Source organism: Onychostoma macrolepis, chromosome 11 (assembly GCF_012432095.1).
Source record: "Onychostoma macrolepis isolate SWU-2019 chromosome 11, ASM1243209v1, whole genome shotgun sequence".
Taxonomy (NCBI): Eukaryota; Metazoa; Chordata; class Actinopteri; order Cypriniformes; family Cyprinidae; genus Onychostoma; species Onychostoma macrolepis.
This window is the reverse complement of record NC_081165.1, coordinates 25,339,772-25,364,878: the sequence shown is the minus strand read 5'-3', so window position 1 is coordinate 25,364,878 and position 25,107 is coordinate 25,339,772. Positions and strand designations below refer to the sequence as shown.

Below are 25,107 nucleotides of genomic sequence, written 5' to 3'. Positions count from 1 at the left end.
TTATCACATGTAAATGTACACATCTTAATTGTTAATTATTATATATATATATATATATATATATATATATATATATATAAATATGATACATTTGACAACCTGAACTAATTTAGCATTACTTATTAATTATTATTATTTAAAAAAAAAATATTACTGACTTCTAAAATCTTAAAGACTTACTGACTTTTACCAGGGGTCCTCTCTATGATATAATTTCCTGTTTTGTTTTGTTTGTTTTGAGTTCTTCGGCATGTTGGTCACGCACCACATTACTTAAAACTTAAAGTTACCTAAACTAAACTGCAATCATCCTGCTGTCTAAATATCGGTATCGACGACTGAAGTCACATTTTGGTTGACTACTATAATCTGTTGCATTGTGGATTGTTTGAAGAGGTTTATTTGATGTGGCTGCAGTCATACAGCTTCTGTTTGTTTTCTTGATGTTGACAGACATCCACACGTTACAAGGAAACTCCCACGGCATGACCTGCTCCATACCCTTCAAATACAACAATAAATGGTTCTGGGATTGTACCTCTGAGGGCAGAGAGGACCGTCACCTCTGGTGTGCCACTACTAACCACTATGATCAGGATGAGAAATGGGGCTTCTGCCCCAATCCAGGTAAAATCACATGTTAAGTAAATTAAATATGTTATTCTTACTTTTCTATACACTACCGTTCAAAAGTTGGGGAATTTAATGTAGTTCTGTTTAGCAAGGTCTGAAGGTCTGAAGATGACGTTAAATACGTTTACAATATTACAGAAGATTTCTGTTTCGAATAAATGGTGTTTTTAAACTTTCAAAGTATTGTGGGAAAAAAAATGTATTATGATTTCCACACAAAAAGGCAGTAAAATAATTTTCAGTAAAAATAAATGTTTCTTCAGCAAATCTTTATATTAGAATGATTTCTGAAGGATCATGTGACACTGAAGACTGCAGTGATGATGCTGAAAATTCAGCTTTGATCACAGAAATGAATTACATTTTTAAATATATTAGCATTGAAAATAGTTATTTTCAATTTCAATAATAATTGACAATATTATTGTTTTTAACTGTATTTTTTAATCAAATAAATGCAACCTTGGTAAAACGTCTTTCAAAAACATTAAAAAAAAATACAGATCTCAAACTTTTGAATGGTAGTGAATATTAACTAACTAAAGGAATCAAACAGAGCCTGTCTATGTGTGTTATTTCCAGTGTTAGGCTGCAATGAATTCTGGGAGAGCCATCCGGAGCTGAATGCCTGTTATCAGTTTAACTTGTACTCCATCCTCACCTGGAGTCAAGCTCTTACTTCCTGTCAAGCACAGGGTGGGAGTCTTCTGTCCATCACACAGTCCAGTGAACAAAGCTATATTAAAGGTATACACACGCTCAAATGTTTGCACAAAAAGGTATTTTGAAATAATTTCTTTGTGTTTCTTTGCTGACATGCAAGAGAGCTCAACGCGCTGCAAATAGAAAAAAACACCTGCAAATTAAGAAAACAACTTCATCAATTTGACAACACACGCACTACAAATACTCACAACACAACCAAACAAAGAAACGCACTGCAAATAAAATTCTTGTGAGCATTTGCAGCACCTGCTGTGTTGAGCTCTCTCGGCCACCGTAGCTAACAGTGGTTTAGTGCCGGTCTAACTAGATAACCATAACAGCTGTTGTGTGTGTGTGTGTGTGTGTGTGTGTATATGTGACCCTGGACGACAAAACCACTTAAGTGTAAATTTTTTCGAAATTGAGATTTATACATCATCTGAAAGCTGAATAAATAAGCTTTCCATTGATGTATGGTTTGTTAGGATCGGACAATATTTGTCTGAGATACAACTATTTGAAAATCTGGAATCTGAGGGTGCAAAAAAAAAACAAAATATTGAGAAAATCGCCTTTAAAGTTGTCCAAATGAAGTTCTTAGCAACTCTTCTTTACTTAATATCCTAATGATTTTTGGCATAAAAGAAAAATCGATAATTTTGACCCATACAATGTATTTTTGGCTATTGCTGCAAATATACCTCAGCGACTTAAGACTGGTTTTGTGGTCCAGGGTCACATATGTGAAGAGTTTGGTTCCAAAACGCAATAAACGCCATTTAAAAAAAAAATAAAAAATGAGTTTACGCCAAAATCAGTATTGTATCTGGTCGGTATTGAAAAGTCAATTTTTTAATTTTACGCAAAATGCGATATCTGCCGTGTTATATTTTCTCCAAACCGCGACAAACGCCAGTCTCCCTTCTCTACAGAACGCGATAAATACACTCAACCAATCACAGCGCACCATTCCACGCACTGTAGACAGGAATGGCGGCGCTTTGAATACACCCTACTTTTTCCTCATCTTCTTTTTACTTTGTGATCAACAAACAAACAAAGAATTAGGGCTGCACGATACATCGCATATGATTGTCATGCGCACCTCGTCAGTAAAGCTGGATTATATATAAGATTAGTATTGACCAAGTTCATAGGCTGTCATATGTGGATCAACTTACTTTGTTGTGTATTTTCAACAGTTTCAATATGAAAAATAACTTTTATATTGATTCAATGGATTTATTGCATTTTGAAAAAACAAAACAAAACATGGATTTATTGCATTTTGAGGAAAAAATAATCAGTTTTTATAATAAATCTTTGAAAATCTGGATTGGAATTTTTTTAAGTTATTATAACCTAAAAATGCTATGTGAAAGTTTGAAACAGAAAATAGTGGTTTTCATCTTGCCACTTTCTTGGTAAAGAAAACACATTTTTACTCAAATTAATCAAAATGGATTTATAGTGTTTTGAAACCAAACTCTTCATATATATATAAATTGTATTTCTTTATAGACTTATATATTTTCTATAATATATATAATATGTATGTGTGTGTGTGTGTGTTAATTATATATAATGGCCCTTCGCCGGAAGTTTGATTGACAGGCGATCTGACCAATCATAAAGGTGAATCTGCCATTTTGTCCGACAAACAAACCAGGAGACAGTAGAGTAGATTAACATCAGTGGACTTAACTTGAAAAACTGTGTGTATATTGACATATATCTGCAGTTGAAATAAGATACCTTCTGATTTTCATTCATGTTGAACGATCGGTTCATGTGCCGATTGAACTCAGGCGCAACAGCGATCTGTCACGACACATTAAAGAGCCACAAAACCGTATTTATTGTTTGCATTTCCTAAAAAAATGCCAAAATTAGAAAACTGAGACTTTGTTCCATAGCAAAAGTAACCTGCTCTGTCTTGTCTGTCGGCGCGTGGGCAGTTCTCTCTTTGCTCTGCGATGTATTTTTCTCTGTGTGAGATCAGTGTTTGAGCACCATGGCTCGTCAGATGTAGTAACAGTAACTAATAAGGGCGGGTCTTTGTGAAGGGTCAATTGTGTATGGTTAGTTAAACTGACTAGATCCAGAAAGGACAAAAAAGTAGTCCATGTGACTCTAACACTATATACTCAGTCTTCTGAAGCTATAAGATGCATTTAATAGTCATATGGACACCTTTTATGGTGCTTTTGTTTATCTATTTTAGCCTTAGCAGTATGTAGCCATTCACTATTATTGTATGGCAAAGAGAAGCTCATACAGTCTTCCTAACATGCCATGTTGTGTTTCATGGAAGCTTTTTATTGATGTGTCATTGATGTTATTGTGTTCCACCAGGAAGACTATCAGATATGGGTGTGATGGTCTGGATTGGATTAAACCATCTCAGTCAACATGGGGGATGGCAGTGGTCTGATGGATCTCCTTTAGCTCTTGTCAGTTACACCGCAGGTACAGTTGGCTTATGATATTAGGTTGAAGAGTTGTTCTTCATGGCCAGTATTACCTATTTGTGACCCTGGACCACAAAACCAGTCTTAAGTCGCTGGGGTATATTTGTAGCAATAGCCAAAAATACACTGTATGGGTCAAAATTATCCATTTTTCTTTTATGCCAAAAATCATTAGTATATTAAGTAAAGATCATATTCCATGAAGATATTTTGTAAATTTCTTACCGTAAATGTATAAAAACTTAATTTTTGATTAGTAATATGCATTGCTAAGAACTTCATTTGGACAACTTTAAAGGCGATTTTCTCAATATTATGATTTTTTTGCACCCTCAGATTCCAGATTTTCAAATAGTTGTATCTCAGCCAAATATTGTCCGATCCTAACAAACCATACATCAATGGAAAGCTTATTTATTGTATAAATCAATATTTGATGTATAAATGAGCTTATTTGATGTATAAATCAATCGAAAAATTGACACTTAAGACTGGTTTTGTCGTCCAGGGTCACATTTAAGAAATAATTTACCCAAAAATGACAATTCTGTTGAGGTTCTTAAAATGATTATGCTTAATAAGCCGACAGTGTGTGTGGTCCTGTAAACACGTTTTCCTTAAGGTAATAAACATCTATTCTAAAGCATAATTCGATAAGTTACTTTCTTCTGTTAAACACACAAAAAAAAATATTAATGTGGGTAACCAAACAGTTGCTGGTAGCCATTGACTTCCATAGTGTGGAAAAAGACAATGGAAGTCAATGACTGCCAGCAACTGTTTGGTTACCAACATTCTTCAAAATATCTTCTTTTGTGTTCAACAAAAGAAGGAAATGCATACAGGTTTGTAACAACATGAGGAGGCGTACATGATGACAGAATTGTCATTTTTGGGTGATCTATCCCGTTAAATATCCTATTCAGTGTTTGTTCATCTTCCTGTCTAGATCTGACCTCCACACCGGTGCAGGAGAACCAGCAGTGTGGGGTGTTTAACTCCACGCAGGGTTCCTGGCAGAGTCTGTCGTGTGAGTCAGCCTTGCCTTACATCTGCAAGAAAGCCACCAAATACAGCCGGAATGCCGAGCCGCTTGGTAAATACATGAGTGATCTGACTGCTCATGCATCTTTCCCATTCATTTATCCAGCTTTTTTGTCTGTCCATCCATCCGTTTCTAATAGCTCTTTGTCTTTTCCTCTAACACGTCTGACTTTTCCCAGACTCTCCATTCACCTGGTTTTCTCAAGTTTGGTCTAGTTTTAGCTTCGGCCCCAGCATGTAAAAGCCAGTATTACGTAAAACGTGTGTCATTTTCCAGTACTCATTATTGAAGGAAAGATTCCGCTGTCTGATACAGACTAGTGACTATTGTTTCCATGATGGTCAGCGTTGACTGGGGTTGGTTGGAAGAGAAAAATGAGGGCGTGTCCTGAGTTTTGCTCAAAGGCACTACAGCTGTGTCCCATCTAGAGTTTGAACTCCTGGCCCTGGCTGTCAAAAACACACAAACACACAGATTCTCACAGTGTGTGTGCAAATATAGAAACGGTCGGGGTCATCAGCAATATATGATATAACAATATAAGATGACTAGGATTGACTTGAGACTATAAAGCTGGCTTGATTAAAATCAATACTTCTTAATATGTATACATTTATTAAAAAAAATATATATAAAACCAGTAGTTTTTGATTAAAAGAAATTTAATCGGGTCTGGTCAGTATTAGTGGCTTTTTTAAATTGGTGTTTTTATTGCAGTAAAAAGATTTCTTGAAGAGTGATTCTTATAATGCTAAAGACTTTCATTCCATTACTATATCACATAATAAATAGTTTTATTTCTTTTTAGATAGAATACAAGAGAATTTTGATATCATTAATTTGTTTATAACCTGAAAATAATTATTGATTGTCAGTACTGTCAAAAAATTGTGATAATGGTGCAGCTCTACTTTTTTTTTATTGTTTTATTTTATTTATTTTTTTATATTTTTGCTTGAAATTAATTTTAAAAAATCACCCATTTAGTCAGCAAGGAAAATTTAAATTGATCAGAAGTGACAGTAAATGCATTTAATATGTTACAAAAAACATCTATTTAAAAAGCACACAATTCTTTTTGAAGAAAACTTATTTTTATTGGTATTTAACAGGATAAATACAAAATTGTACATTTAATGAAAAATAAAAAAATTACAAATGGATTCAGTTGAAACCCAACACTCCCACTCAAAAAATAATATAATATAATATAATATAATATAAAATAAAAACCACTTACCCTCACCATGTGTAAGGGGAAGGAAGTAATAATAATACAAATAAATTAAAATATTAATAAAAAGAGGAAAAAACATTATCAACAAACAACCAAACAATCGTCACTTCAATATGTATCTTTCGTCTTTCCAGTAGGTGTCATTAGGAGTTATTTATAGCATATCAGTGCTAGCGTCAGGAGAACAGAGTCAGTCTTTGATGTGATCTAACAAAGCTTTCAAGGTCTTATGGAAAGAAGAGTAGTCTGTACTGTAGTATTTATTTTTAAAACTATTGTTAAATCTTCTTTCTGTCTGTTTTTTTACAAGATAACTGGCAGTATAAGGAGACGATTTGTCCCGGTGGTTGGTTGGCCCATAATGGGTTTTGTTACCGATACCTGGATGAGAGGTTGAACTGGGACGGCTCTTCCAGCGCATGCAAATCTCTTGAGGCAGAGCTGGTCAGCGTCCACTCCCTCTCTCAACAAGAACTACTACTGAAACTGCTCTCCAATGGTTGGTACTGGCCTGAAATTAAATGTTTTTTTCACCTTATAGTGTCATTTTTGAAGTTATATGTCGTTTATGTCAGGATCCGACTCTAAGGTGTGGATCGGCTTGCATAAGGAGGACAAACTTTCATCAGTCCAGTGGTCAGACGGCTCTCCAGTCACATTCACATCCTGGTACTCTCAGGAGCCTTCCCATAGCCATGGCGACAAACGAATCTGTGTCACCGCAGACTTGAAGGTGAGATCAGAGGTCAGAGGTCAGATTAATGTCACAGGACGTTAGTCATAAACCCAGCATACAGTATGTGGTCAGAAAGGACGTACATGTCCAGAATCAGACTGCAGCTATGTGCAAGCTGAAAATGGCAAGATCTGATTTCAGAGACAGTCACTGCATGAAAGCTTTATCCTGGGTAATCGGATGCACAGTCACCAGTTAGTCATAGCAGTAAACCAGCGGTCTAGGCATCCACCGGGTCATATGACGGGTCTGACCCTTTTGAACTTTCTTCTGTACTTGATGAAGGACTCTTTGTGTGTGTGTTTTAGGACAGCAGATGGCAGTTTGAGGAGTGTGAAGAGCAGCATGCCGCAATCTGTAAGACCTCAGGTCTTGTTCCACAGCATCCGTCTGGAGAATGGGATGAAGGATGTCCGGAGGTGAGAGCGTACTTTAACACACATAATCGTGAGGTGAAATGAAATTAGAAACCCAAGGACGGTCTTGTTGAAGGAAAATAGGAAAGTAACAAAATAAATCAAAGATCAAAAAGTCATTTTTGCTTACGTTTTGCAGGCAAATATGACTATTTTTGTTTAGATTCAGAGCTGTGTCGATTAGTGTTATTATTAACTAAAACTATAACTATTAAAAATCAATTGAAATAAAATAAAATATAAATACATTAGTTGAAAAAAAAGTTGAAATGTAGCATTGGTAACTAACTGAAATAAATACGTTCAAGTTGAATTACCAAAATCACTCAAATAAAACTGAAATAATAATACATTAAAGTTATATTTAATTATGAACAAAAACAAAATACATTAAAAGAACTAATAAAAATCACAAAAGCACATAACAAAATGACTAAAAATTAAATGAAATAAAAATAAAATTCAAAATATAGAAATACTATAATGGGATATAAATAATACTAAAATAAAATTCACAAATGAATCATTCTTTTGATTTGGTTCTTTTCAGTGATTCATTCACCACATAGGCTAGCGAAAACAACATGAATTGGTTAGTGACTCATTCAGACAGCTCATTCAGAAAAGAGAAAAAGCAATGGATAAATTGGAATATTTACCTAGAATTTATTAGCTTAGCTAATAGAAACTTAATTAGCTAAATTTTGGAGCAGTTTGTCCAGCATTAGCTGCACCTATCATTATTATACTATATATTTATTTATATATATTTTTGAATGATTAATTGATAAAATGACCTGCTATTATGTAGAATAAAGTAAACACAACCACACTAATATGATTAAAGATCAATTTTTAAATAAAAGCGCAACAAGAACAAAAAAGAAAACAAAAGTTCCCTAGAACATGTCATTTAAAATACATTGTGTGAGAAAGATATAACGATTCAGTGGAAAACTGTAAAAGAAGAAACCGGCATTCTCCTTTCATCTGTTTTCCTGCATTTCTGATTGGTTGTGCTTGAGATGGGCTTTGTGTGGGGTGAGGAGGGCAGACAGGCCGTGTGTCTGGAGGATGGAGCGACCGTCAGCGAGGGTGAGAGCGGGTCACGGTCTGAGAACAACAGACTGATTCAGATCTGTTCTGTCGCTCTGTTTCTGCTTTTACTGGCTATGAAAAAGGACGACTGCAGAAGGACGAATGTGATGAATATGGCCAAACAGAGAAAGAGCACTTTTCAGAGATGCACACGTGCCAGCGTCACACCCACACTCACTCAGCTTGTAGACAACCGTTTATTGTCCGCTGAAATGGTTTCATATTCTACTAAAGGCAATTGTGTGTAAAATGGTGAAGCCTTTAAATTCTTTCTCTTTCTAACTAAATTCTATTAGTTTTAATCTAAATCTTGATTAAAGTTGAGCATCAGCTACCCAACTGTGTCTATTTGTTGCTGTTAAAATGCTTGTTTCAGTCTGGTCCAGGTTTTCTGAAGGACACTGAATTGAGGACATTGAACTCAGGGTTACTAGAGGACGGGTGTGAAAACACAGCCAGATGTCAATTCCAGCTGATGCTGCATCCAAAATGTCCTGCATCTACAGCAAACTATGCACTATTTATACCTTACTAGAAGTAGTATTAAATTAACAGTATTTTACAGAACTCATACTCGACCATAAGTGTCAAAATTGCATTTTTAAGAGAAAAAAAACACAGATATATTGCATTTATTATTTCATCAAGAAATGATGTAAATAAAAATTAATTTTAAATAATATAAAATATTTACAAACATTATAAACACTGTAAACATGTACTTTCGTTGCCCTCACTCTACAACAAATCCTTTCATTTTATCTTTATTCAGAACAGAAATATAATATGAATGTAATATAATATAAATCATTGAGGTGTTCATTATAAACAACATTTATGATAAATGCCAAGCCTAAACAAATTTCTATAAGCGAAACTGAAACTACTGGCACGTGTGCTGTACAAATAAACTAGTGATTTCAAAACGATTAATCGCGATTAATCACATCCAAAATAAAACCTTGTGTTTACATAATATGTGTGTGCACTGTTTATATTTATATGTATATAAATACACACACACATACACACACACGCATATATACTATATATGTGATTTACATAAATTTATGATTAACATAATATACAGTATGTATGATTGTCACGGGTCAGGGTGCCTTTCTGGCTCCCTCTGCTGTCTGTTGTCATGTCTTTTTCGGCAGCTCGTGACAGGTGCAATCAGCGCTGATCTGGCGGTGGGGCTGCGCATGTCACGAGTTGCTTCTATTCCACCTGTCGCTCATTACCCTTTCCTTTATATTTCTCTTCTGACTAGTCCTTGTTGTGAGTAGATTGTTTTGTGTTCTGTGCGCTGGTGTTGTACTCACGTCTGTCTGACTGTACCCCAGGACGCGTAGAGAGAAGGACTGCCGCTCTCTGCCTCGCTCCACTCTTAGGTGGTTGGTCTTGGGCAGTGATCAGCTCGTTGGGTCCGCATCTCACTGCCGACCGTAGCTGGATCACCCCACAGACTTGCTCGCTGATTTTTGTTAGAGTTTAATTTATTTTGTTCACCTTTGGAAAATAAACCTACTGTTTGCATCAAATCCTCTGCCTTTGAGTCCTCTGTCTCGTCACAACGATTATACATAAATAAACATGTATATTACATATATTTCTAAAATATATGCATATGTGTGTGTATTTATGTGTAAGCATATAAATATGCACAGTGCGCATACATATAGTATGTAAACACAAACTTGTTTTGGATGCGATTAATCGCGATTAATCGTTTGACAGAACTAAAATAAACTTGGACTCACGTACTGCTCTCATTCAGCATGAATGCAAATGTGTGCGCTTTGAGCATGAAGTGGCAGCATTTATGAAATGATTAAAAAAAATTCCAGAAAAGTATATTATGGAAAATATGGTAGTACACTACATTAGTTACTACTTCCTGCACACTGCTTACTTTCTAGTGACCACTACATATGAAATCCTGTACTACACACTGCAAACCATAACAGTATGTGTTTTGTGTGTATATGCAGGGCTGGAGAAGGAAGGACAACTGGTGTTATAAAATCACAGATCAGGAGCAGACGTTTGAGGATGCAGTTAAAGGATATTACTGCAAATCTCCTCTTGTTACTATAGAAAGCAGGTATGTCAAAAAATGGAATTTTCTGCATAATTACTCCAGTCTTCAGTCACATGATCCTTCAGACATCATTCTTATATACTGATTTGCTGCTCAAGAAACATTTATTTGTATCAATGTTAAAAACTGTTGTGCTGCTTTAATATTTTTGTGGAAACAATGATGCATTTGTTTCAGAAAGAGAACAGAAAATTGGATAATTACAGTTTACAACATGAAAGAGGCAGACGCATAGATCACAATCGGAGTGTGTGGTTTCTCTGTGGCAGGTTTGAGCAGGCCTTTCTAAACAGCCTGATCAGTGAAAAGGGAGGCTCTGAGACCCGATCCTACTGGACAGCTCTGCAGGACCAGAACAGAACCGGAGAGTACCGCTGGCTGACGCAGAACGGCTCGTCGACACCCCTCACCTACACCAAGTGGAACCGACACCAGCCAGGTAAGCCCTTAAAGGGACACTTCACCCAAAAATTAACATTCTGTCATCATTTACTCACCGAACCTGTATGATTTACTTTCTTTACAAAAGAATGTTGGTAAGCAAATCATTGACTTCCATATTATGGAACAAAAATACTGTAGAAGTCAATGTCTACCAGGAACTGTTTGGTTACCAGAATTGGTGCTCGACAAAAGAAGGAAATTCATACAGGTTTGGAACAACTTGAGGATGAGTAAATTATGACATAATTAGCATTTTTGGAAGAACTATCCCTTTAAAAATCTTACCACCTAGGCTGGCAGGCGCAAATCAATCAGATTTCATCAATCATCTTTGTCCCTCTGTCTGCAGTGAGTGCAGGAGGCTGTGTGGTGATGTCTGGAGGCCAGGCTCTGGGTCACTGGGAGGTGAAAAATTGTCACGCTTTTAAGGCCCTGTCTGTGTGCAAACAGGAAGTGAGCGGTAATCGTGACACCCTGATGCCTGTGCCAGACATAAACCTGAATGCACCATGTCCCACAGGATGGGAGAGCCACAAAGGCCTGTCTCACTGTTACAAGGTAGTACAAAGAGTAAATAATCATATACCCATTATTGAGAGCCACTGTCTTGTGTTGAATATTTTATTTAATAAACTTTACCTGTTGATTAATTATAATTCAGTATGTTCCTGCCGTTCATGTTCAGTTTGTTTGTTTGTTTGTTTGTTTGTTTGTTGTTTAGGTGTATCACAGCGAGAAGATCCTGATGCAACGCACCTGGACCGAGGCTCAGTTCTTCTGCCGGGCTTTGGGTGCTGATCTGGCCAGTTTCCATCACTATGAAGATCAGGCTTTTGTCAAAAAGCTCCTCTCTATGATGTTCCAAAGGTTGGTTTACACGTTTTCCCACCACAAGTGGGCATTTATACACCACTGTTCACAAGTTAAGAAGGCTGTTATTCACACCAAGGCTGCATGTGACCAAAAAACAGTGAAACAGTCATATTGTGAACAGTAGTATTATTTGAATATATTTTAATTTGCACTTAATATTTTTATGGAAATCATGCATTTTTTTTCCCCCTATCATTCTATCATACAACTTTTGTAACATTATTAATGTCTTTATTCTCATTTTTAATTAATTTACTATGCAACTGAATGAAAGTATCAGATTCTTAAAAAAAAAAAAAAATCTTACTGACCCCAGACTTTTGAATGGTAGTGTATGCAGGTGGCCATTATATGTAACTTTTCTTTTGGAATTTTGTACAGTGGTTGAAAAATCTGAGAAAACATGGAATTCAAAATGTAAATCACAAAGATTTTTTTTTTTTTTAAATAAATAAATATTTCAATTATAATATTTCTAGGTCAAATAAACTAACTAAATAGGTTTGTGACTTTTGAACCCCTTATTATATTCTTCAAATTTGTAAAAAAAAACATAAATAATAATATTTAAAAAAAAAAAATTTTTATATTTTTCTAATAAATTTTTCTTATTAATTTATGTTATGAATTTATTTTGTAAGTCTGAATTGATTAATTAAATGATTTTTCTCTCTCCTTTCTTTTCTTTTTTTGTCTGTTTTCAGTACAGAGGGTCGCTGGTTTTGGGTGGGCTTTACTAAGAGAAACCCCTGGTCTGACGGAGCCTGGGAGTGGTCCGATGGCACACCGGTAAAAAAATTCAGAGAAAAAGAGAAACAGGCAAAAAAGCCAGGAAAAGAGAACGCAATGAGTCGTGTGCTTTGGCTATGTTTGAATATATTAACTCCATGTAAAAAAGAGAGACAGAAAGTCATGGAAGAACCTGTTCATCCGCTCGTTAAATAATTGTCATGATGGCATTCTGCAGGTGGTGGCATCGTTCGTGGAGGATATGAATGAAGTGGACTCTCGCATGTGTGCTGTGTACAGTGACCTCACAAACACTCTCACGCCTCACTCATGTGACTCCAGATATGAGTGGATTTGCAAGGTCCCTAGAGGTTTGTGCTTTGGCTGTATGGATATAACGTGTAATGAAAAACTCATTACCGACTTGCAGGAAAGACCAGCTTACACTGGTTTCAATTAATATTTGCATTTCGTTATTTTGTATTTTTTGGGAAAAAGTGCAAAACAATAACAGCTGTTGAAATTGTCGGTTTTGCTCAGGTGTGGAGTTGGTGAAGCCGTACTGGTACAGCGACCGTAAGTACAGTACAGATAAATACTATAGAGGCTGATCCTCACTGCTGATGTTTATGATGATGACACTCGCTTGTGTTTATGGCGCAGAACATGAGCCGTGGATATTTTTCAGAGGAGCTGAATATTACTTTGCCAGTATGCCGTTTCCCTGGGAGTCCGTCTCCTTCGCCTGTAAGATGATGGGTGCTGATCTGCTCTCCGTTCACTCTAGTGAGGAACTGGACTTCATCAGAGAACACATTAACAAGGTATTATATGCATTTCTTCATGTTTTTTTAAACAAATGACTACTTTTATTCAGCAAGGATGCATTAAATTGATCAAAAGAGACAGTAAAGACATAAATTCTGTTCATTTGAACTTTGTATTCATGAAAGAAAACATTAAGCAACTGATTTCACCATTGATAATAATAAAAAAACAAGTTTTTTGAGCAGCATATCAGCATATTAGAATAATTTCTGAAGGATCATGTGACAAAATTCATTTTTTACATCACAACAATACATTTTAAAATATATAAAATGAGAAAACTGTTGTTTTTATTCTTTTTACAATATTACTGTTTTTAATGTATTTTTGATTAAATAAATGCAGCCTTGGTGAGCATAAGAAGCTTACTGAGCACAAAATTTGGAACATAAATACATATATGCAAAATATAATATTTACATGTGTTTATATAAAAGAGCATATTTGTTTGATTCTTTGTTTTTAGGATTCTGAATTTTGGTGGATTGGTTTGTCTGCTAACAGTGGTCACGATGGTCTCAGGTGCCTTTCTTTGACTACCATAATGAGTCTCTTTTACAGTATAATTCAATAAATGAAAAGTCCCATTTTTTTATTTATTCATTGTTATATATATAATAAGTGAAAGACAAAGGCAGAAAATTATTCTTGAAGAAATAATTCATATGATTTTAAGTTCAAAATGAACTGTATTTGGTCAACAAATATTACAGAAGTCACACACTTTACCTTTAAGAGAGCACAAGAGGAGCGTACACAGTGAAGCAGGCTTCACGTTGGGTTTTATATGTGTTTTATGTGTTTGCTCTCTGCAGTTGGACTGATGGATCCGCTTTGGATTATGAGAACTGGGAAAATGGTGGATTCTACCGAAAGCCTGGCCAAAACTGCATCCAGATGTCGTCTCAATCCGGTAAACAATATATGTACGAACAATCACTTAAGCACACACAAGTAGCATTATCTGGTGTACTCATACACTGCTTATCAATAATGTTGTGCAGGTCAGTGGTCAGCAGGAAGCTGTAAGGATCGACATAGTTACGTGTGCAAGCGCAGAACGGTGTCTTTAGTGGAGGACCCACGCGAGCCTCACTATGTCGGCAGCTGCCCAGAGAACTGGTTCTACTACGGACACAAGGTTCACATACACTAGAAGCTGCTTTGTGGGAATGTAAACTACGTAGATGAGTGGTTCTCAAAGTGCATGCTCCTTTCAGAGTAGTATCACTTTATTTATTTATTTATTTATGTTTTGTATGTTTTTTTCACAAATACAATTTTTCCAAATTAAATATACCATAATTCAGCTGGACAATTTTTGTCACAGTTTTTCAGTGAAACGTATTTTAATTAACTGCTAATATTGTAAGCTCATGCTTTTTCTCACTAATAAAGGAGGATGCATTAAATGATGAATTAATATTAAGTGAGTATTAAATAGAAATACGATTATTTTATAGTATAAAAATAAAATGCGAACATTTACTTTTTAACTATGAATTTTCCTCATTTTCAAACCTAAAATTAGCTATTTTTTATTTTGGCGGGCAAGTAAGTATTTGCACTGCTGGGTTTAGCCCTGCCCAGTTGGTGAATTTTGCGCACCAGTTTTGTGCATAGAGTATGTTTCTATCCGATATGATCTTCAGAAATCAGCTTATTTGTTTACCATTTTAGGTTCTTGGGTTTTATTGTATCATTGAGAATTGCTTGTTTGTGATTGGTTGCCAGTGTCTGTTTCTGCATCTCCCAGCCCGTCCGGGAGATGGGAAATCCTGGCTGGATGCTCGGTCCGTCTGCTCATCCTATCAGGGATCTCTGGTGTCCATAGAAGATGAAATTGAACAAGGTAAAGATCACATCTTCATTATAGTTTCCAATGTTTCTTTGTATTGACATTTTTGTGGTTTTTATCTGTTGGTTGAAGCCTACATCGTCATGCTGCTTCATGGCTGGTCGGCGGGGGTTTGGATTGGTGCACAGGGTCGTTTTTCCTCCAAGTGGAGCAACGGGAAGCCAGTCAGCTATAATAACTGGGAGGTATAAAGACTCAGGATTTAATATATCTGAAATGTAATTTGATTTGAAAATAGAGTTTTTTTATTTCTGTTTTTAAATGTTTTTCTTTGTGTGTGTCTGCAGGTGTCTAATTATAGATCTCCTGGGGAACCTCATTGTACTTACCTGTCCAACAGTCACAACTTCCGTGTGACAGGGTTATGGCAAGACGACATCTGTACTGAGAGCGTCTATGGCTTTGTCTGCCAGAAGCCGCAAGGTTTTTAATTTTTAATTCATTGGCATTGACCGATATTTAATTGAGGATACGTGTTTCCTCATATTTTGACATTTATATTGCTTTTGTCATCATTTATCACTCACTTAGTTCAACCAAAATATTTTAAATTTGCTATAAATATACTCAAGTCATCCAAGATGTAGATGAGTTTGTTTCTTCATCAGAACAGATTTGAAGAAATGTAGCATTCCATTACTTGCTCACCAGTGGATCCTCTGCAGTGAATGGGTGCCGTCAGAATGAGAGTCCAAACAGCTGATAAAAACATCACAATAATCCACAAGTAACCCACACCACTCCAGTCCATCAGTTATTCACTCTTGTGAAGTGAAAAGCTGCTTGTTTGTAAGAAGCAAATCCATTATTAAGGCATATTAACTTTAAACCGTCACTTCTGGCCAAAATACTAAATATAGTCCATAATCCATAATAATGCTTCCACCAGTGAAAATGTCCATCTCATGTTGTTGTTTCACATCAAAATTTTTGGTGTAGAACTGTTTCAGGCTGTTTTCGCTTGTAAACAGTGCTTAATCTGTGCATATTTCTCTCCTGATTTAAGAGAGGCAACTTTTCCTCTGGAGAAATCAATATTATGGATAGAGGACTCATATTTTAGCCAAAAACAACAGTTTGAAGATAAAAACATTGTAATGATGGATATGTTTCTTACAAACATGCTGCTTTTCACTTCACAAGACGTTAATTGATGGACTAGAGTGGTGTGGATTATTTTTTGCAGCTGTTTGGACTCTCATTCTGACGGCACCCATTCACTACACAGTGAATGATGGAATGCAAAATTTATCCAGATCTGTTCTGCCATGAAACAAACTCATTTACATCTTGGATGACCTGAGACCTGAGAGCGAGTACAGCGAATTTTCATTTTTGGGTGAACCTTTTTTTCAGGCACTGGTCAATTTTGAGATTTTGTTTCCATATCATTCACTTGCAGCATTTGAAAATTATTGATTTTAATTTGTAATTTATTTACACAAAATAATATGACATCCTATCAGTTAGTGACCATAACATATAACAACTAATTATCAATTTTTAATATCGGTGCATGTCCACTTTATCTCAGACATCACCAAGCGTCCTACACAATCCTATTATACCGCTTCCTCTCTGGACTCATCCGAGTATAAGAACCACAGTTACCGTATCATCCACGGCAACTTGAGCTGGTATCAGGCCCAGAAGGCATGTTTGGAGAAGGGGGCGGCACTTGTGAGCATCACAGACCCGTTTCAGCAGGCCTATCTCACTGTGCTGATCAACAGGCTTGAAGCCCCACACTGGATCGGCTTGTACAGTACAGATGTAAGGAGGCTTTGAAATCACACTGTCATGTCGTTTGATGGGTTATATTTGTGTATTAAACAAGAGCGTCCTCTACCTTCATAGGATGGTCTCTCACACCAGTGGTCGGATGGCAGTGAGCTTTCCTTCACTTACTGGGAAGTGTCTAATTATTACCCAGAGGGGCCCATGGGAGATGGAGGCTGTGTGTCCATGGATATTAACGGACGGTGGAAAGACGTTGAATGTGACATGTTCTTATCAGGGGCGATATGTTACATACCTCCCCCAAGTGAGTCCATTCCTCTCTGTCTTTGGATTCATTTCATCAATTGTAAATAGTTGAAAACTGACTGATATCGTTGTTTGTCCTCCCACAGAAAGCATTGCTTTCTCCTATGAAGTGGTATGTCCTGAGACCTGGGTGAAGTTTCGTGGGAGCTGCTATTATTTTGAAACAGTTCTATTGAAGATGACCCTGGAGGAAGCGAGAAATCACTGTAAAAAGAAGGGTACGGCACTTCGGATCAAGAGCTCCACCTAGCGGTGGCATTGATTATCTTTGGGTGTATAACTTATTTGTATAACTTAGCAAGATTTTTTCCTTTCTCAGGAAATTTTTCAGATGTTATGACAGTTCAAGATGATGAGGAGAGTCGGTTCTTCCTTAAAGAGGTTTCACGTCATTACCGGGGGCCTCAGAATTTGTGGCTTGGAATTTTATACGACACTGACAGTAAGAGCTGTGATATTTGATTTTGAACATTTAATTATATTATGAATGTATTTGTATTATAAATACTATATAAATAAATATATTTATAAAAAATATTAATCATTTTAATTATATTAATTTTAAACTTTTATGTGAAAAATTAAAATGAGATATAAAAATTATATATGTATAAATTATTTTTATTTAATTTAATAATTAATTATTTATATATACACATTCTTTATTTTGAATTTGTATTTACATTATATGTAATATTTTTATATTTTAATTGTAATATTTAATATTTTGATTATTTATATTATGAATAGTATATTTATTATTTTATTTATATTATATTTATTTTAAGTTTTATGTGAAAAGTGGAAATGTCTTTATGCATCTATACATATCTATCTATCTATCTATCTATCTGTCTGTCTGTCTGTCTGTCTGTCTATAATGAGATAAAATTATGTATATAAATATATAAAATAATATGTAAAATTACTTTATATATTTTATTTATTTTATTTTCTATTTAATTATTTTTATATACATTATTTACTTTGAATTTGTATTTATATTATGTTATTTTTAAATTTGTATGTGAAAAATGAAAAATAGAAAAATGTCTATCTGTCTTCATAGCATATATAGTATATTTATTATTTTGTAATCAAAATGCTTATTATAGCTGACGCTTTGACTCGACTGGATGGCTCACCGCTCCATTACACAAACTGGCGCTCCAGAGCTCCAGATGCCAGTGACATGAGGGCGGATTCATGTGTGACTCTGCGGGTTTCAGACGCCGTGTGGCAGTTAGCTGACTGCACTGAGAGACTGGGTTTCATCTGTAAAACCTCAACAGGTAAAAGGCATGATTTTCAACCTCATGACCACAAACCACCAGTGGAAGCTCAGTACAGTCCTGCTCCTCTGATATTTACTTCAGTAACAATACCAGAAAATGACTGTTTGCCTTAAAGTGGCAACATTTCTTTGTTGCAATCAATAAATGTGCTGTATCATTCGTGCCCTGACTCACGAATTGCAAAACAAAGTATCTGTTAAAGGAATAGTTCACACAGATTTGCGAAGATCATTGTTTTTGAGAGCCAAGGCCGACAGCAACGTTTGATTGGTCAATACTTCTGCCATGTAGTTGCTCAGATTTTAAGGAAAGGAAAGGAAAGGAAAGGACATGACGTGTGACCAAGTACGGTGACCCATTCTCGGAATTTATGATCACGTAATAAAAAATCTGACATTACTGTCAGATCCAATATAGTCGGCTCAGCATTGTCTTTTAGTTTCAATCTTTCTGAAAATCACGCGTCAAATTGTGCCTTGTTTGTAAATGAATCTGTTGTAAAATGAAGTGAACAAAGTTCTTACTGACGAGGTCTGGAACTTCATTAAAAATAAAGTTCATCCAGTCTTTCCTAACACTGGGATCAGAAGGAAGGTAATGCAAAGACTGTTTTTCCACAGCTTGGCACTGCACAGCATCTTGTTGCCTTCGGAGCATCTTTATCATTTGGTTTCTGCGTAGACCTGCACGTTTGCCTGTAGTTATTTACACTACATTTGCAAATCAGTGGGCGGGGCTAAAAAGGCAGCGATGTAGAAGCAGGCGTTGATCTTCTTCTGTGGAGGTGGTGTTTATCTACACTATTACATCATAGAATGGCACATTCTACAAGCTGTCGTTTTGGCAGACTGCACTCGATATAAGCTAGTTTTTAGACTAACAAGAAAGTTTTGAGTTCTGAAACTTATAGGATATTTTTATTGTACAGTGACGTCTTATATGTCAAAAGATCAAGGATCATTTTGATTTCTCCGTTCATGACCCCTTTAATTCAGATGTTTTGCTTTGCATTACAGGTGCCATCAAAGAGGTAGAAGTGGAGCCACTGAAAGGTTAGAAAGTCACTCATAATACTTTTGAGGAAGTGAAAACTTTTTATGGATCTCCCTTTTCCTCTGTCGGCTCTGGTTCACAACACTAACTACTCCCAAAGTTGAGTGTAAAGTACTTCACAATTTGTCTGCAGTGACTATTTGACGGTTTCAAATAGAAGTCGACCGATTCATCGGTTTTGCCGATTAATCGGCACCGATAGTTGATTGCCACAACTATCTGTTATCGGCAAAAATCCATGCCGATAGTTTTCCGGTTTGCAACCGTTGCCGGAATGGCTGAGAAGGGTCCGCTGGCATTATACAGTACGAGAGCGGCCTCTAGAGGCGCAAATCACTGACAGCACGTGTTGTTTATTTTGACACGTGACACTGCGAGCTGCACAGAGCGGGAAACTCCAGCCGCGCATTTAAATACAGCCGATAGAAAAGCCTGCCGCGGAACAGAACGCCATTCACATAGTTTTCTATTAAATTACATTATATTTGTCCCAAATCGTTGTGAATGTATATAATGACTTCACCCTAGGCTATAAATTATGTATTGTGCATTTTTCAGCAAAACGTTTGTCTTTCTGTGGCTCTAATAAAGTCGGTATGCTTCATGTAGAGAGCTGTAATAGATCGCGCGTTCTCTTTCCACTTGCTCTGTTTTTTTAAACACCGAACTTCAAACTCATTTATGCCACATTGTTCATTCTTGAAGCAAACTTATGTCCGTTTGGTGATTTAAATAAATTGTTTTAGACCGCCACTTGATCTGAGCATAGCGCCTGGTGTGTGTGTGCGTGTGTGTGATACCTCTGAGTTCTCCTAGACTCAGCGCTGCCGACTAACTTTTTTTGATTAGATAATTATCAAGTGTTAAAAAATAGAAGCAAATAAAGTGTGTGAGTACACATACAATATCCATATGTATGTAATTTTAATGATATGGCCTTGTGTAGATATTTAAACATGGCCATCTTTAAGCATGACTGTTGAAATTAAATGGTAACATTTAACAATAAAAGTCCATTCGTAGCATTAATGAAAACTGTAGAAGTATTGTTCCTTGTTGGAGTGTTTTCATTTCAACATTCACTATTAGCTACTAATAGGCTATATTTTTACATTTTAAAGTTTCTTCTTTTAACATTAGCAAATTATGAAATAACTTTAATGATCAATATAGTAAATAATATTAATATTTCTATTCATTTACAAAGTATGGTTCAGTACTGTTGCTGCTTTTTTTTTTTTTTTTAAATAGTAAAGCACTAGCTCTCTTTCAGTATCCATTTTGAAAACTATCGGTTGATTAATCGGTATCGGCCAGTGTGGTCCAACCTAGCTATCGGTATCGGTAAAATCCACTATCGGTCAACCTCTAGTTTCAAACATGGACTGCAGTCAAGCGTCATTTGAAAACTCACAAAATATGAGATGTTTTTCAAGGCTGGAATTGAAAGCTTTCATCATGTACTGAAAACCAGTTGTGTGATTTTCTTTTCAGGTCTTCACCAAGGTGTGATCTCGGCGGCTGTGTTGGTGGCCATCGTGTTGTTTGCTGTGGTGATCGGATCGACGTGGCTCCTTTACAAGAGAAACTCTCTGTGCGTCCGGAGGCTTCTGACGTTTGGCAGTGCCTATTACAGACAGACTAGTTCCCAAGCCAGTGACCAAGATGAAAATGTTTTACTCCCAGACCTAGAGACACAAGCAGGGGACTAGCATGTGTTTATGTGAGTGTAGGTGCATGTTTGTGTTTTGCATGAGAGTGTGTTTGTTCAGTCAGGGAAACTGCATTGGGAATGATGAAGATAGTCGAGTTGTCTGTCCATACTGTAGCTACAGGAGGATATTGTGCACATGCAGGTCTTTTAAAGCTCCACAACAATCCATTTAAAAGCATTATAAAAGGGATATCCTTTATGAAGTGAGAAATGGGGCTTTTTTATTTTGTCTCATTCAGGACAACAACACAATTCCTCTAGGATGCAATAGCTAAAATGGGCCAAATGGCTTGGTGGTTAAGTGCGCTTTAATATTGCTACGAAACTTTGCATTTCTGACACCCGCTTGTCATGGAGAAGAAAAGAAGCTAGTTCCAGATTGTTGTTGTGGAAGTATGCCACCAAGTCGTAGTTTTATGTAATATCAATGTATTCGGGCACATGACCAAAAGCATGACTAATATTGTTTGTCTAGTTTTCTTCACAGTGCAATGGAAAAGAGATTAGAAATCCTCTATGTAGAAAATTATTGTTTATTGCACACATATTTGCATCAAACATTCGTCATTTTGTGAACAGGCCTTTAAAGTCAACATGAAATCAAAATGACCCTATTTACTTTCTAAAAGGTGCACTCATTAAAATAAATAGCATGTTGAAGAGTATGTATAACAAAAACATGAATACAAATTACTGAGTAAACCTTCAATACACACAAAAAAAAAACTTTCATCAAAATATAATAACTCGCTCCACCTCTGAAACGAATTTCCTTTTAGATGACATCACCAAGGCCGCTTACATTTTAACCAATGGTTGTGTGCCATGAGGGGGAGGAGTCATTCATAATCGACTATAAACTGTTGTGGAGCAGACACTTTTGACAATGGGTAATTTTTTGAAACATGCATCACATTAGGAAAGAAAAAAGGATTGTGGGTGTCATTTCATGTTGACTTTTAAGCGTTACGCTTTAACTTTTGCAACTATTCAACAATGCAACTTTTGGATCTCTATGATCCTTCTTTCCAGGGTGAACTGCTCTTTTGAAGTCTGTTAATAGTTCATCTACAGCAGGATGCTTGTTCTCACAAGTAGTTTGTTCTGGTTAGAACAATAAACTATAATAAACTATAAAGAGTCCACAAATCCAAAATAAGCCACTGCTCACCAAAGCAAAGCGGAATAGCTTGGCCATGAATAAATGTTTACCTTGCACCGCTGGTGGTTTTATCAGTATTACAACCTTATTTTAGTATCGTTTTCTCTCCTTTGATACCTGAAACTGGTTTGATCTGAAGCGTGTTTGGTAGGATTACATCTTTTCTTTATAAGCACCTTACTTTTGCACAGCTCCCAGAGCACCAGAACCTTGTCTATTCGTATTCTGTGGTTAAAAAATTACGTTTAAACCCTTCGTCTTCATTTTGGCTTATTGCATTGTCTAACAGAAACTATTAGTGCTTCATTTATGAATTTATTCTATCGCAAAAATGTGAACATTGTTTTTAATCATATATTGTTTCTCTACAGTTTTGGGAATAGGAACACACACAAAGACTGTACATTTAAGTTTCAGAAATCCCCTCTGTATTTCCTAATCAGCCATGAAAATAAAACCCCCTTGTATATTTGGCAATGTTTTTGTGGAAATTAAAGGGATTGTAGTAGTGAGAAGTATATGGCAAGACAATCAAGGCTTCATTGTTTTGTTTTAATCATCGACACAGATTTCATATATTGGTAAAAAGTTTTGATAAACAGTTATATTCTAATATACAATAGGTTCTTTCCATTCTTAAATTTTTACTTTTTAAAAAATTTTACTGTAAGACTGTGGATTTGTGTGTTTTACTGTATGTGTGATTGTGTTTTAAAGTCTGCCCAGTGTTATTGTGTGTCACAGTTTACATTTTATTCTTTAGCAGTTATGTTTCTGAAGAAGGTCAAATTGTAACTTTTGAGAGTTTTTTTTTTTTTTTTGGCTTGTTTACTTCTCTAGTTTTCAAGAACACTTGATCAGTTTAATGTGACCAACTGTATTTTCAATGTTTCACCTGATCTATGATTTTTTTGAAAAATAATTAAATACTCTATAGAACTCTTCTTGAATTGATCATGACTTTTGAGCAGAGAACTAAAAAGGTATGCAGAGGATCTATAATCAAACACACTTACAATTATAAAAATGATTTTGTACCTTCTGTTTTAAAAGGTCTTTATATGTCACAGGCTATGACAAATTTAAGAAAAAAACAACCAACCAAAATAAAAAGCTCAAGTTAGAGTAGAGTCATCTAGGTAACATTGTTCTTATGAGAAATTGGCTCCCAATATTAAATACAACACAATAAAGTGCAACAATCTATTATAAAATGCAGTACTGCGCAATTTACAATATGTGACCCTGGAGCACAAAACCAGTCATAAGTCGCTGGGGTATATTTGTAGCAATAGTCAACAACACATTGTGTGGGTCAAAATTATCGATTTTTCTTTTATGCCAAAAATCATTAGGATATTAAGTGAAGCTCATGTTCCATGAAGATATTTTGTAAATTTCCTACTGTAAATATATCAAAATTTAATTTTTGATTAGTAATATGCATTGCTAAGGACTTCATTTGGACAATTAAAGGTGATTTTCTCAATAAACAGAAGCAGAGAGTGCTACACGGGTGTCTTTATAAAGCCTCTGGTGCTCATTGGGTATAGTGTGAGGTAAAGATCAAATTATGTAGACGAAATACTTCCAAGGCACTCACGGGGTAAGATAAAAAGCCTTTAATGTGCTGGGCTTAAATCATTACAAATAGTTAAAAGTTTATCTACTTTTAACTATTTGTTTATCTACTTTTAACTATTTGTAATGATTTAAGCCCAGCACATTAAAGGCTTTTTATCTTACCCCGTGAGTGCCTTGGAAGTATTTCGTCTACATAATGTGATTTTCTCAATATTTTGACCCTCAGATTCCAGATTTTTATATAGTTGTATCTCAGCCAAATATTATCCTATCCTAACAAACCATACATCAACGGAAATCTTATTTATTCAGCTTTCATATTGTCTAATTTCAGAAATTATACAGATGCAATTAAAAAAAAAAAAAAGACCCTTATGTCTAGTTTTGTGGGCCACAGTCACATATAGGCCTATTAAAAAAAAAAAAAAAACGAACGAACAATATCGCAAACAAGCAGTACAGAATTGGGGGATAAAAAGCCTTTAGTAATAGGCCTAATAACAACAATAATAATAATGAAAAGTATAGTTATAGTTATAAATAAAATATATATAAATATATTGAATATTAAATATTATTTATACAAATAATCTAATTGAATATGAATTATTTTAAACCCCTTTACTGACTCCCCACACTAAAATAAATAAAAAAAGCAGTACGAAATGGGTAAAAAAACAGTTAAAATAACCAATGTTGTTATAAATACACAGAGTGCATAATGAGACGCACTGCACATTAGGGCGTGGCTTTTCCGCTATGACACCGTTGACAGCTGACCAATCACCGCTGCCCGTCGGTGTAGCGATAAACAGAAACAAAAAGTCTCTCAGGAGTGGCGAGGCAGACATCAGCGACGGGGATTTTCTGCCGCTTTACAGCGTGAGAGCACAAACCCGGCCTGTACGAGCATATGTAGTCTGAAGAGACGTATGACTGCAGTCAGGAGAAGTTGTTTACATTTCTGATCATGGATTGGAGCACACAGCAGTTGTTTTACACTATAATATTTCTACTTTCGGGAGAAAGCGCAGTTCATTTAGGAAGTTGCGTATCAGCTGTAATCAACGGTA

At 35.7% G+C, this 25,107-nt stretch overlaps 2 protein-coding genes across 4 annotated transcripts in view; both read left to right on the top strand.

Annotated features, from left to right (window-relative positions):
• Positions 1-23,394, top strand: part of pla2r1 (phospholipase A2 receptor 1) — a 28,407-nt gene extending 5,013 nt beyond the window's left edge. The window contains exons 3-30 of one of the 2 annotated variants that reach the window (XM_058791014.1): positions 454-627; positions 1,216-1,380; positions 3,694-3,807; positions 4,759-4,905; positions 6,402-6,590; positions 6,667-6,824; positions 7,136-7,246; positions 10,339-10,451; positions 10,718-10,887; positions 11,242-11,450; positions 11,614-11,759; positions 12,470-12,554; positions 12,733-12,865; positions 13,035-13,070; positions 13,158-13,318; positions 13,789-13,844; positions 14,138-14,235; positions 14,327-14,463; positions 15,057-15,174; positions 15,253-15,365; positions 15,468-15,603; positions 16,715-16,953; positions 17,038-17,224; positions 17,313-17,444; positions 17,546-17,668; positions 18,342-18,518; positions 19,538-19,573; positions 21,069-23,394. In XM_058791014.1, the coding sequence (XP_058646997.1) occupies positions 454-627; positions 1,216-1,380; positions 3,694-3,807; positions 4,759-4,905; positions 6,402-6,590; positions 6,667-6,824; positions 7,136-7,246; positions 10,339-10,451; positions 10,718-10,887; positions 11,242-11,450; positions 11,614-11,759; positions 12,470-12,554; positions 12,733-12,865; positions 13,035-13,070; positions 13,158-13,318; positions 13,789-13,844; positions 14,138-14,235; positions 14,327-14,463; positions 15,057-15,174; positions 15,253-15,365; positions 15,468-15,603; positions 16,715-16,953; positions 17,038-17,224; positions 17,313-17,444; positions 17,546-17,668; positions 18,342-18,518; positions 19,538-19,573; positions 21,069-21,286 (3,881 nt within the window). In that variant the 3' untranslated portion in view covers positions 21,287-23,394. The remainder of the gene's footprint in view (positions 1-453; positions 628-1,215; positions 1,381-3,693; positions 3,808-4,758; positions 4,906-6,401; positions 6,591-6,666; positions 6,825-7,135; positions 7,247-10,338; positions 10,452-10,717; positions 10,888-11,241; positions 11,451-11,613; positions 11,760-12,469; positions 12,555-12,732; positions 12,866-13,034; positions 13,071-13,157; positions 13,319-13,788; positions 13,845-14,137; positions 14,236-14,326; positions 14,464-15,056; positions 15,175-15,252; positions 15,366-15,467; positions 15,604-16,714; positions 16,954-17,037; positions 17,225-17,312; positions 17,445-17,545; positions 17,669-18,341; positions 18,519-19,537; positions 19,574-21,068) is intronic. The other variant, XM_058791015.1, reaches the window with a different exon arrangement.
• Positions 23,395-24,845: 1,451 nt separating this feature from the next.
• ly75 (lymphocyte antigen 75) overlaps positions 24,846-25,107 on the top strand; it is a 35,539-nt gene continuing 35,277 nt past the window's right edge. Inside the window, exon 1 of one of the 2 annotated variants that reach the window (XM_058791367.1) lies at positions 24,846-25,104. In XM_058791367.1, the coding sequence (XP_058647350.1) occupies positions 25,005-25,104 (100 nt within the window). In that variant the 5' untranslated portion in view covers positions 24,846-25,004. The remainder of the gene's footprint in view (positions 25,105-25,107) is intronic. The other variant, XM_058791368.1, reaches the window with a different exon arrangement.